Source organism: Oratosquilla oratoria, chromosome 27 (assembly GCF_046742065.1).
Source record: "Oratosquilla oratoria isolate Oo_2021 chromosome 27, ASM4674206v1, whole genome shotgun sequence".
NCBI lineage: Eukaryota > Metazoa > Arthropoda > Malacostraca > Stomatopoda > Squillidae > Oratosquilla > Oratosquilla oratoria.
This window is the reverse complement of record NC_134803.1, coordinates 37,911,908-37,933,386: the sequence shown is the minus strand read 5'-3', so window position 1 is coordinate 37,933,386 and position 21,479 is coordinate 37,911,908. Positions and strand designations below refer to the sequence as shown.

The 21,479-nt window shown below is 36.6% G+C and overlaps 2 protein-coding genes across 2 annotated transcripts; one reads left to right on the top strand and one right to left on the bottom strand.

Annotated features, from left to right (window-relative positions):
- Window positions 1-2,592: 2,592 nt before the first annotated feature.
- mus201 (rad2 superfamily protein mus201) lies at window positions 2,593-15,934 on the bottom strand. The gene is made up of 2 exons (XM_076210456.1): window positions 15,609-15,934; window positions 2,593-7,466 (listed from the first exon to the last, which is right to left on the bottom strand). Exon 2 carries the CDS (start codon window positions 7,382-7,384, stop codon window positions 3,050-3,052), a length of 4,335 nt encoding a protein of 1,444 aa, XP_076066571.1. The 5' UTR covers window positions 7,385-7,466; window positions 15,609-15,934; the 3' UTR covers window positions 2,593-3,049.
- A 120-nt stretch (window positions 15,935-16,054) lies between these two features.
- LOC143039967 (tRNA methyltransferase 10 homolog A-like) lies at window positions 16,055-17,480 on the top strand. Its single transcript, XM_076210458.1, has one exon. The coding sequence runs from the start codon at window positions 16,135-16,137 to the stop codon at window positions 17,077-17,079; it is 945 nt and encodes a 314-aa protein (XP_076066573.1). The 5' UTR covers window positions 16,055-16,134; the 3' UTR covers window positions 17,080-17,480.
- Window positions 17,481-21,479: the final 3,999 nt, after the last annotated feature.

The following is a 21,479-nucleotide window of genomic DNA, read 5'->3' as shown; positions in this document are numbered from 1 at the left end:
ATACAGGCACTCCTCCAGTCCTCTGGCACTCTACCCTCTTTTAGACAAACATTAAACCTCACCAGCCAATTCACCATCACTGTACCTCTCTTTTTTAGACACTACATGACACCCATTCAACCAAGGTGCCTTACATGCTCTCATCATTTTAACAACTGCTTTCACCTCATCTCTTCTTGTTTCTCCTCTATTTTCCTCATTCATCACTGTAATTTTCTTAGTGCCTTCCAATGCAACTACCTTCCCCCCAATCCTCCTTCACATTTAGCAACTCCCTAAAATACTCTGCCCATCTTCCTCTTACTGCATTCTCTTCCATTATCATCTCTCCATCTGTAACTTTTACCTTTCCTTCTCTTCTTCATTTGCTTCCCCTTCCTCTCTTAATTTCCCTCCAAAACATCTTTATTAATTTCAAAATTTTCTGTCATAGTCTTACCCCATTTCACATCTGCTCTCCTTTCTCTTGTTTTACTTCTCCTCTTTGTACCTCTCATATGATTCTCTCATCCTATTTTGCAACCAATCTATGAATGCTCATTTCTTTTCTTCTACAACCTTCTTTGCTCCATCATCCCACCACTTGCTACCCTTCCTTCTGTTTCCTCCCATCCTCCTTGTTCCACACACCATCTTTGCATACCTTGTGACTCTCTCCTTGAAACATCCCCATTCCTCCTCCACTCCTAGTTCTACTCTATCCTTCATTTCCTCCTACTCTTCTTTCAGCTTCTTGTATTCCTTTTCATTCTCATTCAAGCAGTTTACTCTATGTACTTCCCTACCTTCTGTCCTTTTCCTTTTTCTCTATCTATCCTCCACTCTCAACTTACCTTCTAACCAAAAATTATCTGATATTTTGTAAACTTATTTCAATAAAGCTAAACATGCTGTGCATTGTTCAAGTTTTGATGAACCCTCTGAGGTAGAAAAAATTATGGATGCCTCTCAGTTACTGTTTGTCTAATATCCTATCAATTGAGAGAACTTTTTCTGAAGAAGCATCACATGGAAATATTTGGAGATTTCTCTTTCAAAGGTATCTAAGCTTCAAGGACAACTGAACCCTCTCTTGTAACTGCCTTCCTATTCTTTTAAAGTTGCTTCCAGGTACTTTCAATCTACATACACACATACATATACCAAAGGCATAAAAACCACTCCCACCCATTCCATCCCCAACATACTCCACTCCCCTCCTTCTTATCTTGGCACCTCTTGGATGACAAGTCATCCCTGCATCTCGTCCACTGCCCTGGGTCAGAAGCATGAGTGACCTAAATATTAATGGAAACCTTTTGTGACACTCCCATCTCGACTGTCATTTTTTCTTTTCTGCTATGAAACACTTTTATTTAGCAGAAAGAATATCCTGTCACCACCTGTTTAGGTTTGACTGTATTCTAAATGAATAACAATCACCTGACAAGGGAATAATAACAACAGATATAGATAGTCACTTTCCTCTAGATTTGACATATCACCACACTTGAGGGACTAATGATGGGTACCTGTATGTGGTGGTCCTGTAAGACGGACAGCAAGCTGCCCATTTTGAAAAACCATACAAACCACCTTACTTCCATCAAGAGGTGCAGACACTCTCTCCAAACTGGACCCTGGATCTATAAATTTCATCTGTATCTCTTACGCTTTTTCATACATGGAGAGCCGACAGCCAATGACTGCTATCCTCTCCCTATAACCTTCTGCTGGTGACATGGAAACAGTCCTCCACTAATACAACACAGAAAAAAGTAAAAAGTTTCTTTCCAGAGATCTGTAAGAGGTTTCAAGGACTGTTGGCAGCCATCCACTTAGTGAAACTCAAGGCACTGGTTGACTGATTAACCACATTTGATCTTCCATTTTTGTGTGGAATGAAATTGGCAGACAAATACCCAAGATCAATGCAACTATTGCATGGACTGCTAACACATAAAGGCAGCACTTTTATATTCCTATAGCATGCAACAGAAAACTTCCAAGTTTTCCCTCCAATACTTTTGATCTCTTTTTAGGATTAGGGTATGCTGAATTGTGGCCCTACTTAAATGTGTGAACATTGCCCATTGTCTACATAATTTTTCTATATGAATGAAATGTTCATTCCCTCTTCCGAGTGACTGAAAGCCCTCCTGATTCCCTGGTTCTGGAGAGGTGCTGTGGCTGCAATAAGTAATGGTTATATGGTGAGAGGTCCATGGAAGCCCTGTCCCAGACTTCCCAATGGGAATAGGGTTGATGATTGAGATCAGAGTGTCTGTTGGGAAAAATACCACTACCCCTCAGCAGCTTCACAACACCACCCTGACATCTAAGGCTGAAGCTTGTCAGAGAACCTTACCTTCAAGTTATGATTTTTACAATCTGACCTTATTTATAAAGATCAGAAACTATAAATCAATGATCACCCTTAAAACCGGAAACAAACCATAGCTAAGAACAGGATTCTATAACCACATATCAGATGGAAAAGTACATAGAAATAACCAAATAATATTCTATCAAAGCTAAAAGTCTATCTTAAGGTGGTGTTTCTGGTTCAATACACAGGCAAAATTAACCCACAAAGGAAATGAAAAGTGAAAATTTGTAAACATGGAGCCTTTATTTCACAACACATATGTCTATTACATTTTGAGGATTTACATAAATAATATATTAACCATATCTACTATCTGATGATGATGTGGTTTAACGTCACAAACTCCCTCCTATCGGAAGGCTAGGACGGTGCCCCTCACAGAGGACTTTGTAGCATGTTTAATGAATTTACCTTCAAGAAATTATTCCTTTTATCTGTCTAAATGTTATAAAAATGTGAGAACAATATGAAATTCATACGATATTTGTAATGGGTGCTGCACTTCTTTTATCCCGTATTACTTATTATTTACATAAAATCAATCAGGAGACTTAAATTCCTGGTGAACCAAACATTGAAAACCTGAACAACTACAATCCTTTAAAACACATCTAATTTTCAAGCTCTAAGACATGCTCTGGAGCCAACAATATAACTTTTTGTTCAGGTTTTCAAAATTCACTATCTTTTCTTCTTTTTGGGGTCTAATTTTATGTTTTGCAATAATTCTGCTGCCTTTCTCTTCTTGTCAATCATTTCTTGTTTTCCTTTTTCTCTCTGTTCTATTCTTTCTTTCTCTAGAAGACCTTTGTATATCTTTTCTTTAGCTTCAGCTTTAGTTAGAACTTTTGGTGGGTCCTCAGTTATGTCATCATTCTGATCAACATTCTCCTCTACCATGGGTATCATTGTTTTATTTTGTTTTTTTACAACCTTTTTATCTTGATCAGAGTTTCTTTTAACTGCACTCTTTACCTTCCTTCCTTTTTTCATTGCAGCAACTTCATTTGGATCTACCAAAAGTGTTCGAGATGTAGTTGGTCCGGAATTACCTTCACTACTACTCAACATTTCTTCATCATTACAAAGAGCATCTTGCTTTCTTTTCTGGGACTTGTTCCTATTCTGTGCACTTTTCTTTTCCTTGGGATTTACTATAGTTTTGACTGGGCTTGTTTCTCCTTTGACTCTGCTTATGGCCTCCTGCATTCTTTTGCTCTGAATTTGATTTTCCTTCACCAGCTTGATTTTTGTATAGTAAGAATCAATCCTCATTTGCGTCTCGTTTATGCCAAGTCTCTTCATTATGGGTACTAAGATCTCATTTGTTTTGGAATTACTCCAACCAAACTTCTCTAAAGTGAAGGTATGCAGAGCATCAGTATTAGGAACCGCCCAACTGAATCTTTCTTTTGATTCATCTACTTCTGCTTCCAAATAAGCTTTGAATACTGCTTCACTCGGAAAGGACTCTTTCAAAGACAGCTGAGCCAGTTTTTGCTTGATTTTGGACTCGTATGTGGGTAAAACACTGTTGCTTGCAACACTCCACCACTTCTTTAAATTCTTTAGACATTCCACGCCTTCTCCAGGGAACTCTGACAGAATTTCCATGGCTGACACAGCTCCAACCGATTCAATTCCATCTGTGTAATCACTTCCTGTCAGCATAGCTAAAGCTATCATTTTATCTCTGTCTAGCCCAATGTTAAACTGGATATTATTAGCTGTAAAAAACTCAACGTGTTTGTTGTGATTAAAAAAATTCTTGTAAACTCGGGTACCCCCAAAGAGGAAGACGTCGGAATCATCAGTTATGGTACCATGAGTCAGATTTGTCCTGTCCAGGAAAGCACACTGAGCCTCTGCTTCCATTGGTGCAACAAGATAAGGGATACCAAATAACTGCAATAGCTCTTGAGCCTCACCATACATCTGGTCATTCAAATTTGAGGCTACACGATCAACTTTCTTTGCCTGAGCCACGAGAGTTTCTTGCTCGTTTGCTAATTGTATTTCCAACTGTTTGAGTTCCTCATTAGTATAATTCATGGGTCTTTCAACATTACTTTCATCATTGACATTTGCTCCATCTATATAAGCATTACTAGATGCATTCTGATTACCTGATGTGTGACTGGTTGACTCATCAATTTCTTCATTTCCTTCATTGATTCCTCTTTCACCAGATGGTACGATGTCTACTTTTTCCTTCCTGGTGCTGTTTTCACTAAGTTCTTTTCCAAGACTACTACTTCCTGCCTCTTCTACTTCAATGAAATCATCATCATCACTATCTACATCTTCTTCTTTAATGTTCATCTTCCCTTCAATATTGCTTGACTTTTCTGTACTATTTTCTGAAGTGTGAACAACCTTAGACACTCCGAGCTTTTTCACAAATAGTCTTTTCTCTTCTTCATTACATGCTGGTCTTAATTCTTTGAATGACAGTACACTGTTCCTTTCCTCCTTTCCTTTTTCTACATAAGCTGGCTTCTCTTTTTCTAAAACTGCTGCCTTTTCATTTTCCTCATCAACATCTTCATCTTCACTCTCACTTGAGCTCATGAACTCTGCATCTGATGCAGGGGACACCTGATCCTTTGCCTTATCAATTTCATACCTGCTATCTACTTTACTATTCCTTTCATTTGACATTAAGTCACATTTTATGCCATTAATGACCTTTGACTTAAAAGTCCATGTATCTTCTTCACTATCGCTTTCACTTTGACTCATTATTCTTGCATCCTCTTTTCTCTTTGTGCTTTCTTTAGTTTTATTCTGTTCTTGTCCATTTTGTTTTAAATTCTCCTGATCAGCTTTTAATGTATCAATAAGTTTTCCAATCTCTTGGCGGACCAGACTGTCAACTTTGGCTCTGATGTCTGGATCTATTTTCACCGTGGTATCCAACTGGACTGGTTGCACACCACCAAGACTGACAGCAGAAGACTGGTATTCATTGTCTGTCATTTTTGTCTTCTTTTCTAATAAAGACGACTTACACTGTCCTTCTGATTTTGACAGTGATTCATTTCTACCGTCACGTATCATTTCACAAGTCTTTTTATTCTTTGTTGCACTACCAGGAGTTTCCTTTTTCTTGAGTTCAGACATTTCTCTCATGCAAGTTCCTGATTTCTGATTTGATGACTTTGCTGATGGCATAGTGACTTTATCAACACTAATTCTTTGTAAAGGTGCAGGTCTTTTCTTAGGCTCAAAGGATGTATTTGAAATATGGGATGATTCACTTTCAAAAATATCAGCAAAAATATCGTCCTCTCTTTTCAAAGGATTCAAGTCAAAATCGAGTGATATTGCAACAGTCTCTCTCTTTGGCAATTCCTGTGGAGCTGGAACATCCTTTTGTGGTGAATTAAATTTCCTGGTGTCTACAAATGCTTTTTTGGATGAAGAATTTTCTGAACTGTGTATTATGTCATCTAACCTACTCTGAACAATCTTAAGATACATACTATTTGTTTTTGTTGAGAGAATGGCATCAACATTTGAAGTTGAATCTTTTTCCTTTTCGATAGTATGTTCATTGGAAGAATTCAAGCACCTATTATAATTTTGGTTTTCTGGTGGTTCTGTTTTTACTGATGATTTTACCTGTTGTGGTTCAGAGTGGTCAGAAATCCTTGGCAAGCTTCTTTCCTGGATCTCAACAAAATTGCTATCATCATCCGAAGAGTCTGCATCAGGGTTAAAAACAATCCCTTGTGCTTTTGACGAAGATGTAGGCTGGTCATTAAAGCCATCACCGCTGGCTTTTGATTCATTTTGTTGTTCTATCAAAGCTAATATTTCATCTTGGGTCAACCCACTGTTATCAGCAAGAAAGTTACAAACTTGGGCAAAAGCGGTTTCATTTATTTCTTCCATATCACCCGGGCTAAGTTTATGTTCATAATTTAGGTCTTCATCATCCATATTTTCATCTGAATCTCCTGAAAACTGCCCAGTTATATGATTACTAACAAGACCTTGAGAATGAAAATGAGTAAGAAAATCAACCTTATTTTCTTTCTTCATCAATGATTTTCCTTTACATTTTTTTATATCTTCTAGAATTTCTGCTTTATGTTTTTCTTTGTCATCACCCGTCTTTATAAGTATAGAGTGGGTAGAATCTTCTGATGCAATTTTATAGGTTTCTGAGAAGCTGACATGTTTTTCAAGATCAAAGTAAAGCTGAGCTTCTATTTCTGCAGTATTTTGCTTCTTAATCTTTTCTCTCAATTCATCTAAATAGGATTGAAAGTTTCTTCGTTTCAGAAGTCGTTTCATTTGAAAATCTGAAAAGTCTGTTGACACATGAGGCATTTTATTCATGGTTCCCCATGAATTCTCTTTCCTTGTGTCCTGAAGTTCTGAAAGTATTTCATGTTGCGTCTCCATGGGTAGATTTTTGAACTCATCACTTTCAAAGTCAAAATTATGCAAATTAGGTAACTTCATATTCCTTAGTATTTGTGCTTCTTCATCATCAGAGTCTTCCTCAGTCTTCACTAATGTTGCACCTTCATCAGTTACCTCTGCTTTGACTGGGAGAGGAGGGAGTTCAAACATGTCCTTTTCTCTTTTCTTAGGTTGTTCAATATGAAATGACGAGGGGCCTGGTCCTTTCTTTCCTAATGCATTACGCACAGCCTGACTCTTCAGTAAGTTGCCAAGAAGTCGTTTCCTTACTTTCATAGCCTCACTTGCAGCTGCTTCCCTCTTGATACGACGAGAAGCTGCCGTTTGCTTTTTAAGATGTGGTACACCTCCATCAAAAACAAACACTGGGCGGATGCGGTAATACATGAGTTTACAGATGCGATGGAAGAGTGTCAGGAGATGAGCATTTGCAACAGCTCCTCCACCAGGTCCCCGGAAGCCCTTCACAGCTTGATGTAACCAAATTGATACATCAACACCCAAAACCTTGTGCTCTAAAGTCTCCAAGGGAACTGGACTCCCGGTGCTTTCCACCAGCTTCCAAAATCCTTTAACTCCCATGTCTATGGTATATCTTCTTCAGCCAAGTCCTTACTGGTCTATGTGTTCCAAGTAGCACAGCATCCCAGATAATCTGCCTTTCCTGAAACAAAAAAGAGAAACATCAGCTCCACTGTCCTTCACTCACAGCTTCAATTATTTGACTAAATAAAAGAAGTTTACTGAGTTCCATGGCAAAGTATTATACCTATGGCAGGATAAAATGAAGGAAGTGGAACTAATGTCTCTCCACAAAATTTTTCTTTCTGCCAAACTATCTCGTGAATTTTGGATACAGCAAATGTTTTATTCCCTATGAACAAGCCTCACATATATACCAACTAAGTTTGTATACATGCTGAGTGGTTAGGTAGCTGACTACATGCTTTGTTCTATACAAACCTTGACTGACTGATCAGGCACTGTTCCATTACAGAATAAACTTTAAGTCTGAACATTGAAACCCCCTTATATATTGAATTTTGGTTGGTAAAACAATATCAACAAAGAATAGGCCCAGATGAGATCAACACACAGAAAACACAGAGCACCATCTTTCATTGCCCTACTCTTGACTTACCCAAACAACAACAAAATATCTCTTATATGAGTAACTTATAGGCCAACCTGGCAGATGTTACTGGTTAGCCAGGAATTGTAGGTCTCCTGCAAGGATGACCTGAGGTAGATTGATGAGTTATTGGTATTAATGTGCTAAGTATGAACCAAATGAGAGTTTTGTTTATCGTAGTCCAAAATGCAAGCTCCTTATCCATGCATTCCATGCCCAACATTGGAGAAAGCAAGGAGGATCATAACCACAACATGTTTCCAACACAAAATATTTCCTATGCTAGCTTATTACCACTCAAAAATTGTTTTTTTCCATTTCCTCATAATTTTCAAAATGAAATTGGTAAGTGCTCTGTAGATATACTGTACGTACCAGATTTATTACTTTCAAAATTTAGTTCTACTATTATATAGTTTCCAACAAATTCTTGTTGAAAAAAATTCACAATTTTTTTTTTTATATATATCTATATATATATATATATATATATGACAACATCTTGACAGGTTGTGAGAGAGGCAGAGGGGAAAAACACACAAATAGAACGAGAGTTTATTCGTTAACTAGTTTCGCACTATGGTGCTTCTTCTGAAGAAGCACCATAGTGCAAAACTAATTAACGAATAAACTCTCGTACTATTTGTGTGTTTTCCCCTCTGCCTCTCTCATATATATATATATACAGTATACATATACTACCCTCGATTCTATTTACGGTAAGAGATACTGTATCCGCTCGTGTTTTGGAGGTAAAATTAGGTATTTTGAAGAGGAAAGAGCAGGGAGAAGGTATGTCTGCCATAAGTCGAAACTTGGGTTTGGTATACGGTAATTTCAATTTGCGGTAAGGTTTTCAGGAACACATATGTACCGTATAATGAGGACTCACTGCACCCACTCCACCCCTATTGACCACCCTTGTTTCTCTTTCATCTTAGCTCCTCGTAGATGAAGGATCATCCCTGTCTCTTGCCCACTGCCTGGGTCAGAAACTATGCAGCAAGACACAGTACATTTTCAGCAAGGCCACTTTCTAAGGTAATGTTGCTTGGTTAAATTTGGTTCTTTGGTTATTGGAAAAGCCTCCATTACCTCTTTTTCTATGTACCAGGCCCCACTCTGCCAATGGTGCTCTGCAGGATCATTCACATAAATTTTTATCACAAAGCATACCGTATATTTCCACGTATAAGACGACCCTAAAATCCAAAAATTCACCCCTTGAAATTGGGGGTCGTCTTATACTACCATTATAAAAATCAGACCTTGAATTCTACGTGAGATGACTTGGTAGGCTAGCCTGCCGATAACCACTGATACACAGGAAATGATTCACATTATGATAAGAACTGGTAATAAAGGTAATTAAACCATATTTACCTTATATATTATTGGCATATCTTTATAGTAAATGGCAATTGTTAATAAATTCGAGGAATAATTCTATATTAATGAAATTACGGTACTTTTAACTACTCTATGTAAACACATTTAACACAACTGAAAAAATGTAAACATCGAGCACTGGTTGCATTCATAGCAACCTTTTTCTTTTGCTAAATTTTCAGTAATTTTTAAGACTGAAAATAACAATTTTGGATTACAGTACATAGAACATTTATTTATCAATAAAAAAATATATTGCAGTAGTTGAACCAGGAACGTAAACAAATCATTTTTGTTAGTTAGTTGACATGTGTTCTCAGAAAATCATGATACATGATTTGCTTTGTTATTTCATTTATTTTGAATTTATAAGGATACAGTAATTTATCTGGTATAAGGATACAGTTAAGTAATGAGAAAGGTGAATTCCAAACTGAAACCTGTGAAAAGTCTAGGGTAAACTTACTCGGTACGGTAAATATAACAAAAGAAAAAATTAAAAGGTGTATAGACAAACTCAAAGTTAATAAAACACCAGGGCCTGACGGTTGGCATCCAAGAATCTTAAAGGAAATGAAAAATGAGATTGTTGTTCCATTAGAAATTATTTTCAAGAAATCCATCATATCCGGAGATGTCCCAAGAGAATGGAAGCTAGCTAACGTTACTCCCATATTCAAAAAAGGTGACAAAAAGAAACCAAATAACTATAGGCCTATAAGTTTGACTTCAATCGTAGGAAAAATAATGGAAACTATCATCAGAGATGCTATCGAACATCATTTAGAAAGTAACCGTTTGATAAATGATAGCCAGCATGGTTTCAGACGGAAACGTTCTTACGTGACTAACTTACTCGAATTCTACAACACAGTTATCTCGAATTATGACAAAAGAAACAATATAGATTTAGTATATCTAGACTTTGCAAAAGCTTTTGATACCGTCCCACACGAAAGACTACTTACTAAATTAGCTTTGCATGGAATAAGTGGTAGCCCATTAGGTTGGACTAGTAATTGGTTGAATGATCGAAAACAGAGAGTTGTTTTAAATGGAAAAACTTCTGGATGGAAAAGTGTTGCAAGTGGAGTTCCTCAGGGTTCCGTTCTTGGGCCACTTCTATTCATAGTATATATAAATGATATAGACTATGGACTAAGATCTACTGTTTCCAAATTTGCTGATGATACAAAACTGTGCGGAGTGGCAAATGATCACTCAAACCAATTAAATATTCAAGAAGATTTAGATAAATTACAGCAATGGTCTGAAAAGTGGCTAATGAAATTTAACACAAGTAAATGCAAGGTAATGCACATAGGTAAAAATAACAGTAAGTACGATTACAAGTTATTTGGAAATTCGTTAACAAAAGTGGATAGTGAAAAAGATCTCGGCGTAATTATCAGTAACGACCTCAAATCATCCAAGCAGTGTATTTCAGCCTCTGAGAAAGCAAATAAGATTCTAGGACTGATTGCGCGATCTTTTGATTTCAAAAGTCCATCACTCATTAACAAGCTATATAAATCGTTAGTTCGTCCACATTTGGAATATGCTGTTTCCGTATGGTCACTGAATCTCATTAAAGACATTGACAGACTGGAAAAAGTACAACAGCGAGCCACAAAACCGATTCCAAATATCAAAAATAAATCATATGAAAATTGACTAAAACATATGAATCTGTTTTCCCTAAAAAAGCATAGACTCAGAGGTGACTTGATACAGGTCTTTAAAATTCTAAAGGGAATTGACAACATCAAAAGTGACCAAATTTTCACATTGAATGAGAATCAGACAAGAAACAATGGTCTCAAACTGTCCGGAAATAGATTCAATTTGGAAGTAGGTAGAAACAACTTTGCCAACCGTGTAGTTAATGAATGGAATAAACTTCCTGCACAGGTAGTGCAATGTAGTTCAGTTCAAAGCTTTAAGAATCATTTAGATAAATACCTAAGTAAGATGCTGTAATGATTATAATTTATCTTATATTATTTGTTTTTGTTTTGTTATCATTTGTCTGTCTGATTTTTATTTATTATTAGTTATATGTCAATTTATTATTATTTACTATTTACCTATTTGTTTATTATTTAACTATAACTATGCATTTATTTATGTATTTTATTTGTTATTTACATTATCATAGTTTTTATTTATTATTTTATTATTAATATGATTTTTTTTCGCATCCGACCTAGATATGGATCAAAAGGTCTCCTGTCGGCATGCTCCGCCTTTGTAATCCTTTGTAAAAGAGAAAAAGCAGAAAAAACAGCTGATAAACGTAATCAAAACAATTCTTTTTGTACGGTAGGTTTGATACACTGATGCTTTTGTAATTTAGCAGTCGTCTTATACTACCGATATGAGATAAATTAATAAAAATTTGCTCTAATTTTGTACCTAGTCTTATACAAAGGTCGTCTTATACACGGAAATATACGGTATCTTTCATAAATTGTCATGTCTTCCAGATCATAACGTTCTAAGAACAAGTAAGGGTATTTGTGTATTTTCATCTCACCTCCTCACACAATAATTTGTATATTATTTGCATCTACATTACACTTCAACAATTTTTCTTATTCAAATTTTTCGTGCATATTAATATTAAGCAATGGTGAAAAAATAATTCCTGCAACCTTTCCACTACCCACCACTGAAGTGCCATTTCTGTTGGGAGCATGCAGTGGGACATCTACAAATCTGTTTGGGAAATGTTACTGAATAGGCCAATGACAGGTGTTTGTTTCAAGTTGGAAGATGATGATTAATATGGTAAGTACAGTATTTGTATGGTTTTTGATTTAGTCATGTGGATTAGGTAGGACAGCTTTATGATAAGTTAAGTAGATTAGATTTTTAGGTTAGGCTAGTTAGGTAATACATTTCGTGAATAGATAGTGGAAACAGACATTTGTTATTAGCCTATTGAGGAGTATTTCTCAAACAGATTCACAGGTGGCCCACCTCATGCTTGCAACAGAAATGGCACTTTGGTAGAGGGTAGCAGGAAGGTTGTGTGAATTATTTTTTCACCGTCCCTTAACGATGACATCTCCATAGGTGTCATGAGGCATTAGTGGCAATTCAAGGATGCTAGTGTTGGCATCCTGATTATATTTATTTTCTAGTTGCATCTGAGTGACCCCCGAATTCTTTGAGCTGGTTTGATCACATTTTCTGCGTTTATTATTACAGTATTTCTATAGAAGTGCACACCTATGCGGTATAGAAAATTAAATATTAATTTTAGAAATTATAATACATAAATCTCAAAGATATTATTCGTGGTGGAAATCAATGTCAGAAAACATTGCTAAAAGCTATGCAGAAATGAATGAAGTTGTGTCAACTCTTTCAGATGCCATCTTTGTTTTGATAGATTCAGTGGTTGGAGATGATGACGACCTGATGACCTCTACAATTACAGGTACTGCTTTACTAAATGCAGGTTACATTAGGATTTAGGTTGTTGTTGTTGTTGTCGTTCCCTAGACTGTCTGTCCGAGCAGTCCCGTCTCCCCAAGGAATGCCACAGCCGAAACTGGGTTTTCCCACAAATCCTTTATAGAGTGTATGTTGTGTTGTTTGTGTGCATGATTGTGTATAATGCAGTCTTCCATTATGTGTTGTATAGTATGGGGTGAAGTGTTACATCCTGGGCAGCTGTTCACAATGCGGTCATCCAGCCTCTTCTGGTAGCTTAGAAGTGCTGGGTGGTGGCCGCACCGCAGTCTGGCCAGGTGGACTCTGTCCTTTCGTGGGAGAGAGGATTCAGAAGGGTGGATATCAGGGGGTCTGGCATGCAGCAGTGTGTTGTCTTTCAGTGTGTTAATGGAGCGGTGAGTGATATGATTATGAATATGTATCCGGAGGCTGGTATTTGGTGGTTGTGGAGGAAGAGAAGAGAGTATCTGTGTGTGATACAGGTCTTTGGGTGTTGTTTTAATGTTATTTGGTGTGTGTGGGTGTTCTGCTATGTAGTGTAGCAGGTGTGATGTGTTTGTGGTGGCTGCAGCAAGTGTTTGTGTGTCTCTCATGTCGAGGTGGTCCTTGACTTTGATGACTTTTGTTTCATGGTGTAAATGGTCTGTAGGTGTTGTATTTGTGCAGCCTGTAATTGTTTTTAGGGCTTTGTTTTGTATGATTTGAAGGGTGTTGTGGTGTGTCTCACTGAGACTAGGATTTAGGTAGGTAGGTAGGTTAGATTAGAATAGACGAATTTATCATTCTTTAGTTACTTTGACCTCCACCTCTAGCAAAACAAAGATAGTGTCAGTGGTTAAAGTGACTGTTTGTTTGTTTATAGCTTTTAGCAACTTTTTCTATTATTAATTTCCAAGAATAACATATTACATTGATGTATCATAATTTACCAAATTATTAATTTTTCTATTACTATATTGGTTAGGTGTGCACTTCATAAAATTTACAATTATTTTACTCGGTGACTATATTTTATGTGAGTATTGTGATGCATCAATCGTCGTACTTTAGGCATCCGATGCTGCACACAATAATTTCACTTGTATTGAAGACGTTAATATCAATTAATGGGAAAAACATTACTAAAAAAAAAAAGTTTTGGACAATTTATGGATTCACCCAACCATAGATCTTGATATCTGGCTCATGTGTTCCTAGTGATAAATGTTGTGATATGAACGATGGTGTACTTCATTTCCTGCGCAATTGCGTAGTTTTTAAGATATTAATTGTTAAAGTAATGTACTTAGGCCTACCTCTCCTCCCGAACAATCTGGGGGTAAATGTGGGAAATCGGGGTTTTTGGGTGGGGAGAATTAACACATGGAGTAATGACTGTTGTGTATTTCCATGCATTTCTTATGTGTTATTCTCATGTTTATATCTTCTTGCCAACGCGTATTACTCCATTTGTGGTACTCCCCCAGGTAGGCGTAGCTCCTCCTTGGGGATCGGTGCCATCTGCGTAGAGCTGATGGCCAGGGGTGGTTGCTGCTGATTGGCCCCCAACTCTTGGGGTTGGGGGGTGGTCCCACCCTTCTGAATCCTCTCTCCCACGAAAGGACAGAGTCCACTTGGCCAGACTGCGATGCAGTCACCACCCAGCACTTCTAAGCTACCAGAAGAGGCTGGACGACCGTGTTGTGAACAGCTGCCCAGGATGTAACACTTCACCCCATACCATACAACACATAATGGAAGACTGCATTATACACAATCATGCACGCAAACAACACAACATACACTCTATAAAGGATTTGTGGGAAAACCCAGTTTCGGCTGTGGCCTTCCTTGGGGAGACGGGACTGCTCGGACAGACAGTCTAGGGAACGACAACAACAACAACAACAACAACTCCATTTGTTATTCCTCCCCACCCCAAAACCCCGATTTCCCACAGGTCCCCCCAGATCGTTCAGGAAGAGAGGTAAGCCAATGCGTGCCCGGAGTGGGCTTCGCTAAATTTAGCGATTATAGCTAGATATTTAGCGATTCCTCGCTGCCGCCTCTAAACCACAAAATGGCTGCCATGTATAAACCCGAAAACACGGCACACTACCGCCAACAAAGGTGAAATTATTGTATTTACATTACATTCGTATGTGTTATTCTCATGATTTTATGTTTTTGCCAACCCGCATTACTCCATTTATTGTTCCTCCCCACCCAAAAACCCCGTTTTCCCACATTTCCCCCCAGATTGTTCGGGAGGAGAGGTAGGCCAAATTCCATATCTTTCATATTTAATATCTTAAAAAACTATGCAATAGCGCAGGAAATGAAGTACACCATCATTCATATCACAACATTTATCACTAGGAACACATGAGCCAGATTATAATATCAAGTTCTATAGTTGGGTGAATCCAAAAATATACAAATGAAATTACTATGCATACGGGTCAGATGAAACTTCACAAATTCCTATGTAAGTCATCAACTTGCTTTAAAAAATCTTAATGTAGGAACTACAGACTTGAAAAAATTAAAACCCAACATTCAACAAAATCTTAGCTCATACAATGTCTATTGTATAGCCCAAACGAACTGAACAATTGGACAGTAACACAACGTTATTACTGTTATCTAGGGCTAATAAATACTGAAATAAATAGGTATTTGACCAAAAGGTGAAAAGGTAAAACTTTCCTGTTTGGAGAAATATCACTGCACTGACTTAACCAGCATTTCCAATATATTTTACTGAGTGAAAAATTACTGTAGACAATGCCCACAATATTCTATATGTGACTAAAACTTTGATAACCTAGAAGATATACTTACCCTGTCATAAATGTAGCCTCATTGGCAGAATTTACCCTCTCGTCAACACCACCCGATCTCTCGACACCGAGTACGGCTTGTAAACAATGATGTTGTTACGGAACATTCATGAATTTATATGAAAGGAATAAATAAATCATTAATACATCATTGCATATGTTACAGCCCCAACTGTTTATGACGGGCACATAGCCCACACATCATTCATGATTACTGATGAACTAATCACGATTACAAAACCTAAAATTCAATGTTTTTTCTTACCGCACACACAGCAGATACGCAAACAAATATAGAGATTATATTTTGACTAAGAAAGTATGAATAGATGAATTGTTATTATTCTTAACAAAGTTATATTATTTTGTTATTGAAAAGATGCAAAAATCTGAATAAATGTCTAGTTTATATAAAAAGTACTTCTGGTGGACGTTTTGACAACTAATCAGGTAAACAACACGTGTTCGACTTCGTACGTCACTTGAAAAGAAGAGGTGCAAATAAGACTGGAGTTTTCCGTAACACTATGGATACTCAAGTTGAGGAAGTCAATGGAGTTAAGGAACCACTATCCAAAAAGCAAAAGAAAAAGTTGATGAAAAAACAGAAGTGGTTAGAAACTAAACAAGAGAGAAGGAAAAAGGAAAAACTGAAGATGAAGCAAAAACGAGCTGTGGCCAAAGCCCAAGGGCTAAGTTTTGGTCCAGATCGTAAAAAATTGAAACAGTGTACAATGTCTGGAAGTAGTTGCAAACAACAGATTGTGGTGGATATGTCATTCGAAGAATTCATGATGGAGAAGGATATTGGGAAGTGTGCTAAACAAATCCATAGGTCTTACAGTGCTAATAGACGTGTAGACAATCCAACACAACTATACATAACAAGCTTTCATGGTCAATTTAAAGAAATATTGTCCAAAAATATTGGATATAGTAATTGGGATTTGCACTACAGGACAGAATTTTACAGAGAATGCTTTAGAAAAGAAGACCTTGTGTATTTATCGAGTGACTCTGATAACATAATTGATAAGCTTGATGAAAGTAAAGTGTATGTAATAGGTGGATTAGTTGATCACAATGCTCACAAAGGCCTTTGTCATAAACTTGCTGTTGAAAATGGTATACAGCATGCTCGTCTTCCCATAGATGAATATATTGTGATGAAGACAAGAAAGGTGCTGACCATTGATCAGGTTTTCAGAATTTTACTTGGTGTTACTCAGGGAAAGTCTTGGAAGGATTCGTTCTTAGAAATCATACCTGCCAGGAAGGGTGCCACAGATAAAGATGGTAGTCCTGACAATTCAGAAGAGGAACAAGTTGAAGATGCATCTAAAAGTAGTTCATGTAATTCAGTTTCTACGCCAAGTGCTGAAACTGACGTAGAAAATGGGAATGAAGTCAGTGCACCTAAGGATATGGAAACTAGATTAGAAAATATTGAACATACAGATCCTAGTTTATGAACTTTAATAGAATTATCTGGTAATTCAATATGGGAATCTTGTGTTCTCTATATTGACAGTCATAATACTATATTGTTACCTAGAGTGATATGCATGTGGTATGTGTAATATATCTTGTTTTTTGATAGGAATGTAATTTGTTTTGAGAATGTGTATGTGCTTTTAAGATTTTTATTTATATTTTGAGGATACTTGCATAACTATTTAAATATGTAAAAGACATGCAGCTTAATATATGTGTATAACTGCTGGTATGTGTATGTGTGTGTATATATATATATATATATATATTTATATGATATATATTTATATTATATATATTGAAATATGTATGACCGAATTAGTGGAAAGGGTGGTGAGGTAAATGCCAAAAAACCGTAGGAGTTTTATTACTAATGTTTCGTCCTTAAAGGACTTCCTCAGAGTAATGCTCTGAGGAAGTCCTTTAAGGACAAAATGTTAGTAATAAAACTCCTATGGTTTTTTGGCGTTTACTTCCCAACCCTGTCCACTCATATCTATATATACATATACATATATGGATTTCTTGATTTATGCGTGTTTAGAATATGTGATTTTGGAATAACACAAGGTAAAAAAAAACTAGTCTTTTTTTCATAGTACACGGATTATATAGAATAATACAATGTAAAAATTCAAGTAAGCAATAGCACAACTTCACTTTATGTGATTTTTACATTATGTGATCCCTTCGGGAATGTATCCCTCACATAAGTTGAGAAATCCCTGTATACATATGTATATATATATATATATATATATATGCTAATAAGAACACGGGTACGTGTGTTCACTTATGCAAAGTAGACCACTTGGAAAAAGAAACTAACGAAGCAGAGCGCTTTCGTATATTACATCTTCAGTGCAACAAGTACATAGTGATAGGAATACATAGACATTATATACATGATACAAAGGAACCAGGACAGTTTTGAATAAGCATACCGACCAATTACCCCCTAGAGAGCGGAAGGTCATTGTCAATTATCTTACGATGGTCGGGCGACATTAGGTCACATTCGCCAAGGAGAGCGGAAGGTCATTGTCAATTATCTTACGATGGTCGGGCGACATCAGGTCACAGTCGCCAAAGAGAGCGGAAGGTCATTGTCAATTATCTTACGATGGTCGGGCGACATCAGGTCACCTGTGACCTGATGTCGCCCGACCATCGTAAGATAATTGACAATGACCTTCCGCTCTCTTTGGCGACTGTGACCTGATGTCGCCTGACCATCGTAAGATAATTGACAATGTAGGGGGTAATTGGTCGGTATGCTTATTCAAAAACTGTCTAAGGAAGTGCACACCTAAATGATGTAGCATTAGAAAATTAAATACAAATTGTGTAAGTTATTATACATCAATGTAATAGGTCTTTGTGGAAATCAATATCAAAATACTAAACTAAAAGTGATACACTCTCAACAACTTGGATGCTGGTGAGCTTCAAGATGCCATCTGTGGGGTATGGATTTAGCATCCCTAGAGGTCATCAGACTAGACCAATTTATTCTACCATAAACAAGAACAAACATGGCATCTCAAAGCTCGTCAACATCAGAGTTGTCACCAGCATATTGCATTTAGCAAGGTTTTTTGTTATTGATTTCTACCAAGAAAAACAGATATTATATTGATGTACTTAAATTTAACAAGTTGATATTTGATTTTGTATTGATATTGTGCATAGATGTGCACTCCTTTAGTAATACCTACACACACGCGACTTGACACTGCAGTGGTAGAGTTCGTGGCTGCCACTACGGCAGTCTGAGTTTGAATCCCGTCCAGGACTGAAATAATTTCAGTATCATTGCGCTGAGAGTCATTACTCCAACTCTCGTGTGCGGGACGGGGGTGTGTGTATGTGAGGTCACAGCATTACCCATAGGTTGGTCATATATGAGCTCTGAACTCTCTTCTGGGAGGGTAGTAGCTATTGATTATGAGTCCAACATGTGATCCAAGACCATGGTAAATTATACACAAGTGTATAGAATTGCAGAGTGATTTATGATGTGAACTGCTATGCTCAGTACCAGCCAAAATATTGGCATCAGAAGTGTGAAATATTTTATTGGGTTGTTCTTTATATTATATGCATATACAGTGTACATGTATCTGTATTGTACCAGTGATAACATTAGCTTTGTTATGATCACATTTAAAATTGTAATGTCACCCTGATCAGCTGTAGAACATGATTTTCACAGTGCTTTCAAAGCTCCAAATGTAATAGACAGTAAAAGGATGATATTTGTTTATGTGAACTTGAATATAGGGTATTGGAGATGAGTCATACTATTTGAAGTATTGGGTCGCCAATATTACACCTTTATTCTCAGTCCCCACTGAAGGTGAGCAATTTAGCCTCCCAACACAAGATTGTGTAAAGGAATAGGGCAGTTTTTCCATTCCCTAAAAGTAATAGTTAAGAGACAAATAAAAGTAAAGTTTCTTTTTAAATTATTTTTGTTCTTTTCTTTCCATTCATTACAACAAACCCATATGCTCTCAGAACAAAAATGATGTGTATTTCTATTTTCTTACTCTTCATTGCCTTTCTTTGCCACTTTCTTATGAGTGTCAATGTGTCTTCCATACCCATCATCTTTCTTCCATATATTTGAGTCGGTGTGTATCAATACATTATTCACTATATATTTACATTATCTTAACTGTTTTGCTCACCTCATCTGTGACACTCAATTTCAGTATATATTCCACAAACACTGCATTTCTTTTCACACCAAATGTGGATGTTCATGGTTCACTGTTGCCTTTCATTAACCGTACCTGGAGCCCTCTTATACAACTAATGGAAATAATTTTCAGACTTTTGCCTAGCATCAATTAAACTTGAATTATGCTTGTGTGGTGTATTAGCTCTTCAAACTAGTGTATAACTAAAGTTCTCCTTGCTAATGCATATTATGTTCACACCATGCTAATAAACAATCTCCAGTCTATCCTTAGGATGTGGTGTCAGGAGATGAATGTGGAGGTAAAGATGGACAGGGATGGACTATGTTGATATGAACAGTTGGAGAATAATAAGACTAGCCCAAAGAATAAGAATTAGTTCTGCCAGGATGGGAAATACTAAAGATAAGGGAGATATGAAGGTGAACATTCACAGATATGAAGGTGAACATTCACAGATATGAAGGTGCTTGCAAAGGAAGGAAACATGGGCAAGAAGGGGTGCTGGTACAGAACAAGAGAGGAGAAGACATGGTTAGAGCAGTTTCAAACCAAGCATTGAAACTGGCAATTTACCACTGGTTCTCAAAATTATACATTACCAGTGCCACACATTTTCAATAGTCATGATTGTGCATGATAATGAAAGGGATACCCAGGCATATATTGAAGTATTTTGTCCTTTTTTCTATTGATGCATGGCAATGGAATCAACTATCTCAGAAATTAATATAAACTTTACATGTATTTCAGTATCTGTCCTTCCATATGCATAACCAAAGCCTTGTATTAATATTCAAGGGTTGTACCTTACCTTACAGAAATGCCATTTTATTTGAGTACCGGTAATTGATAAATGTATTGTTTTAGCCCACTCAATTTTTAAACATGATCATTCTAAATATATTCATTATCAAAGGGTATCATATAGATGAATGAAATAGCCAGAATAAAATAAGAAATACCAACTATCGAAAAAAATTGAGATAACTGTATATAACCATCCTGTGCCAAAAAGGGTGTTATGCCTGGGTAATCTGCCAGGCAGTGGCAAGACTGATAGAAAATGTGTGATCAGTTATGGTAGGAATGGAAACTAAATACAGAAATAAATGTGTCTCGGCATTCTCTGATGGTAGTTATTTACCATTGGACATTAGTGGCTCGCAATAAATTCCTATTTTCACAGAAATGAATAATTTGTGAAGAAAATGTAGAGAAGAACCCTCCCCCCTTATATCTTGAATAAATCTATGTAAGAAGTCAAAAGAAAATATTCGATTATGGTCCAATGGTACAATTTTCTTCTGATCGTATAATTACCGTATTTTGATTTACTTGTTATTTGTTAATGCTCAAGAACAGTAGGGCTTTTGCTTTTATGCATAAAATGTAGGACTGCCTTCTCTTGGTCGGTCCGTTATGCCTTGAAACGCAGCTCATGCTCAAATATATCAAAATGGTTTTTGGTGCAGATTGTCTTTGAAGTTGCAATTCAACTTTGTAATGTTGATTTTTTATATTCCACTAGAATTTTATAATAAATGTGTTACCAAATTGATTTGCTTGATTTTAGGATGGTATCCTCTTCTTTTTTATTCATTTATTAATTTATTTTTTGTTTGACATTTAAGTCTTTTAGGCATTATACACTGGAAAGGTATGATTTGAGT

Excerpts from the sequence above, each read along its gene's own strand:
- mus201 (XM_076210456.1), bottom strand. The coding sequence starts at position 7,384 with ATGGGAGTTAAAGGATTTTGGAAGCTGGTGGAAAGCACCGGGAGTCCA.
- LOC143039967 (XM_076210458.1), top strand. The coding sequence starts at position 16,135 with ATGGATACTCAAGTTGAGGAAGTCAATGGAGTTAAGGAACCACTATCC.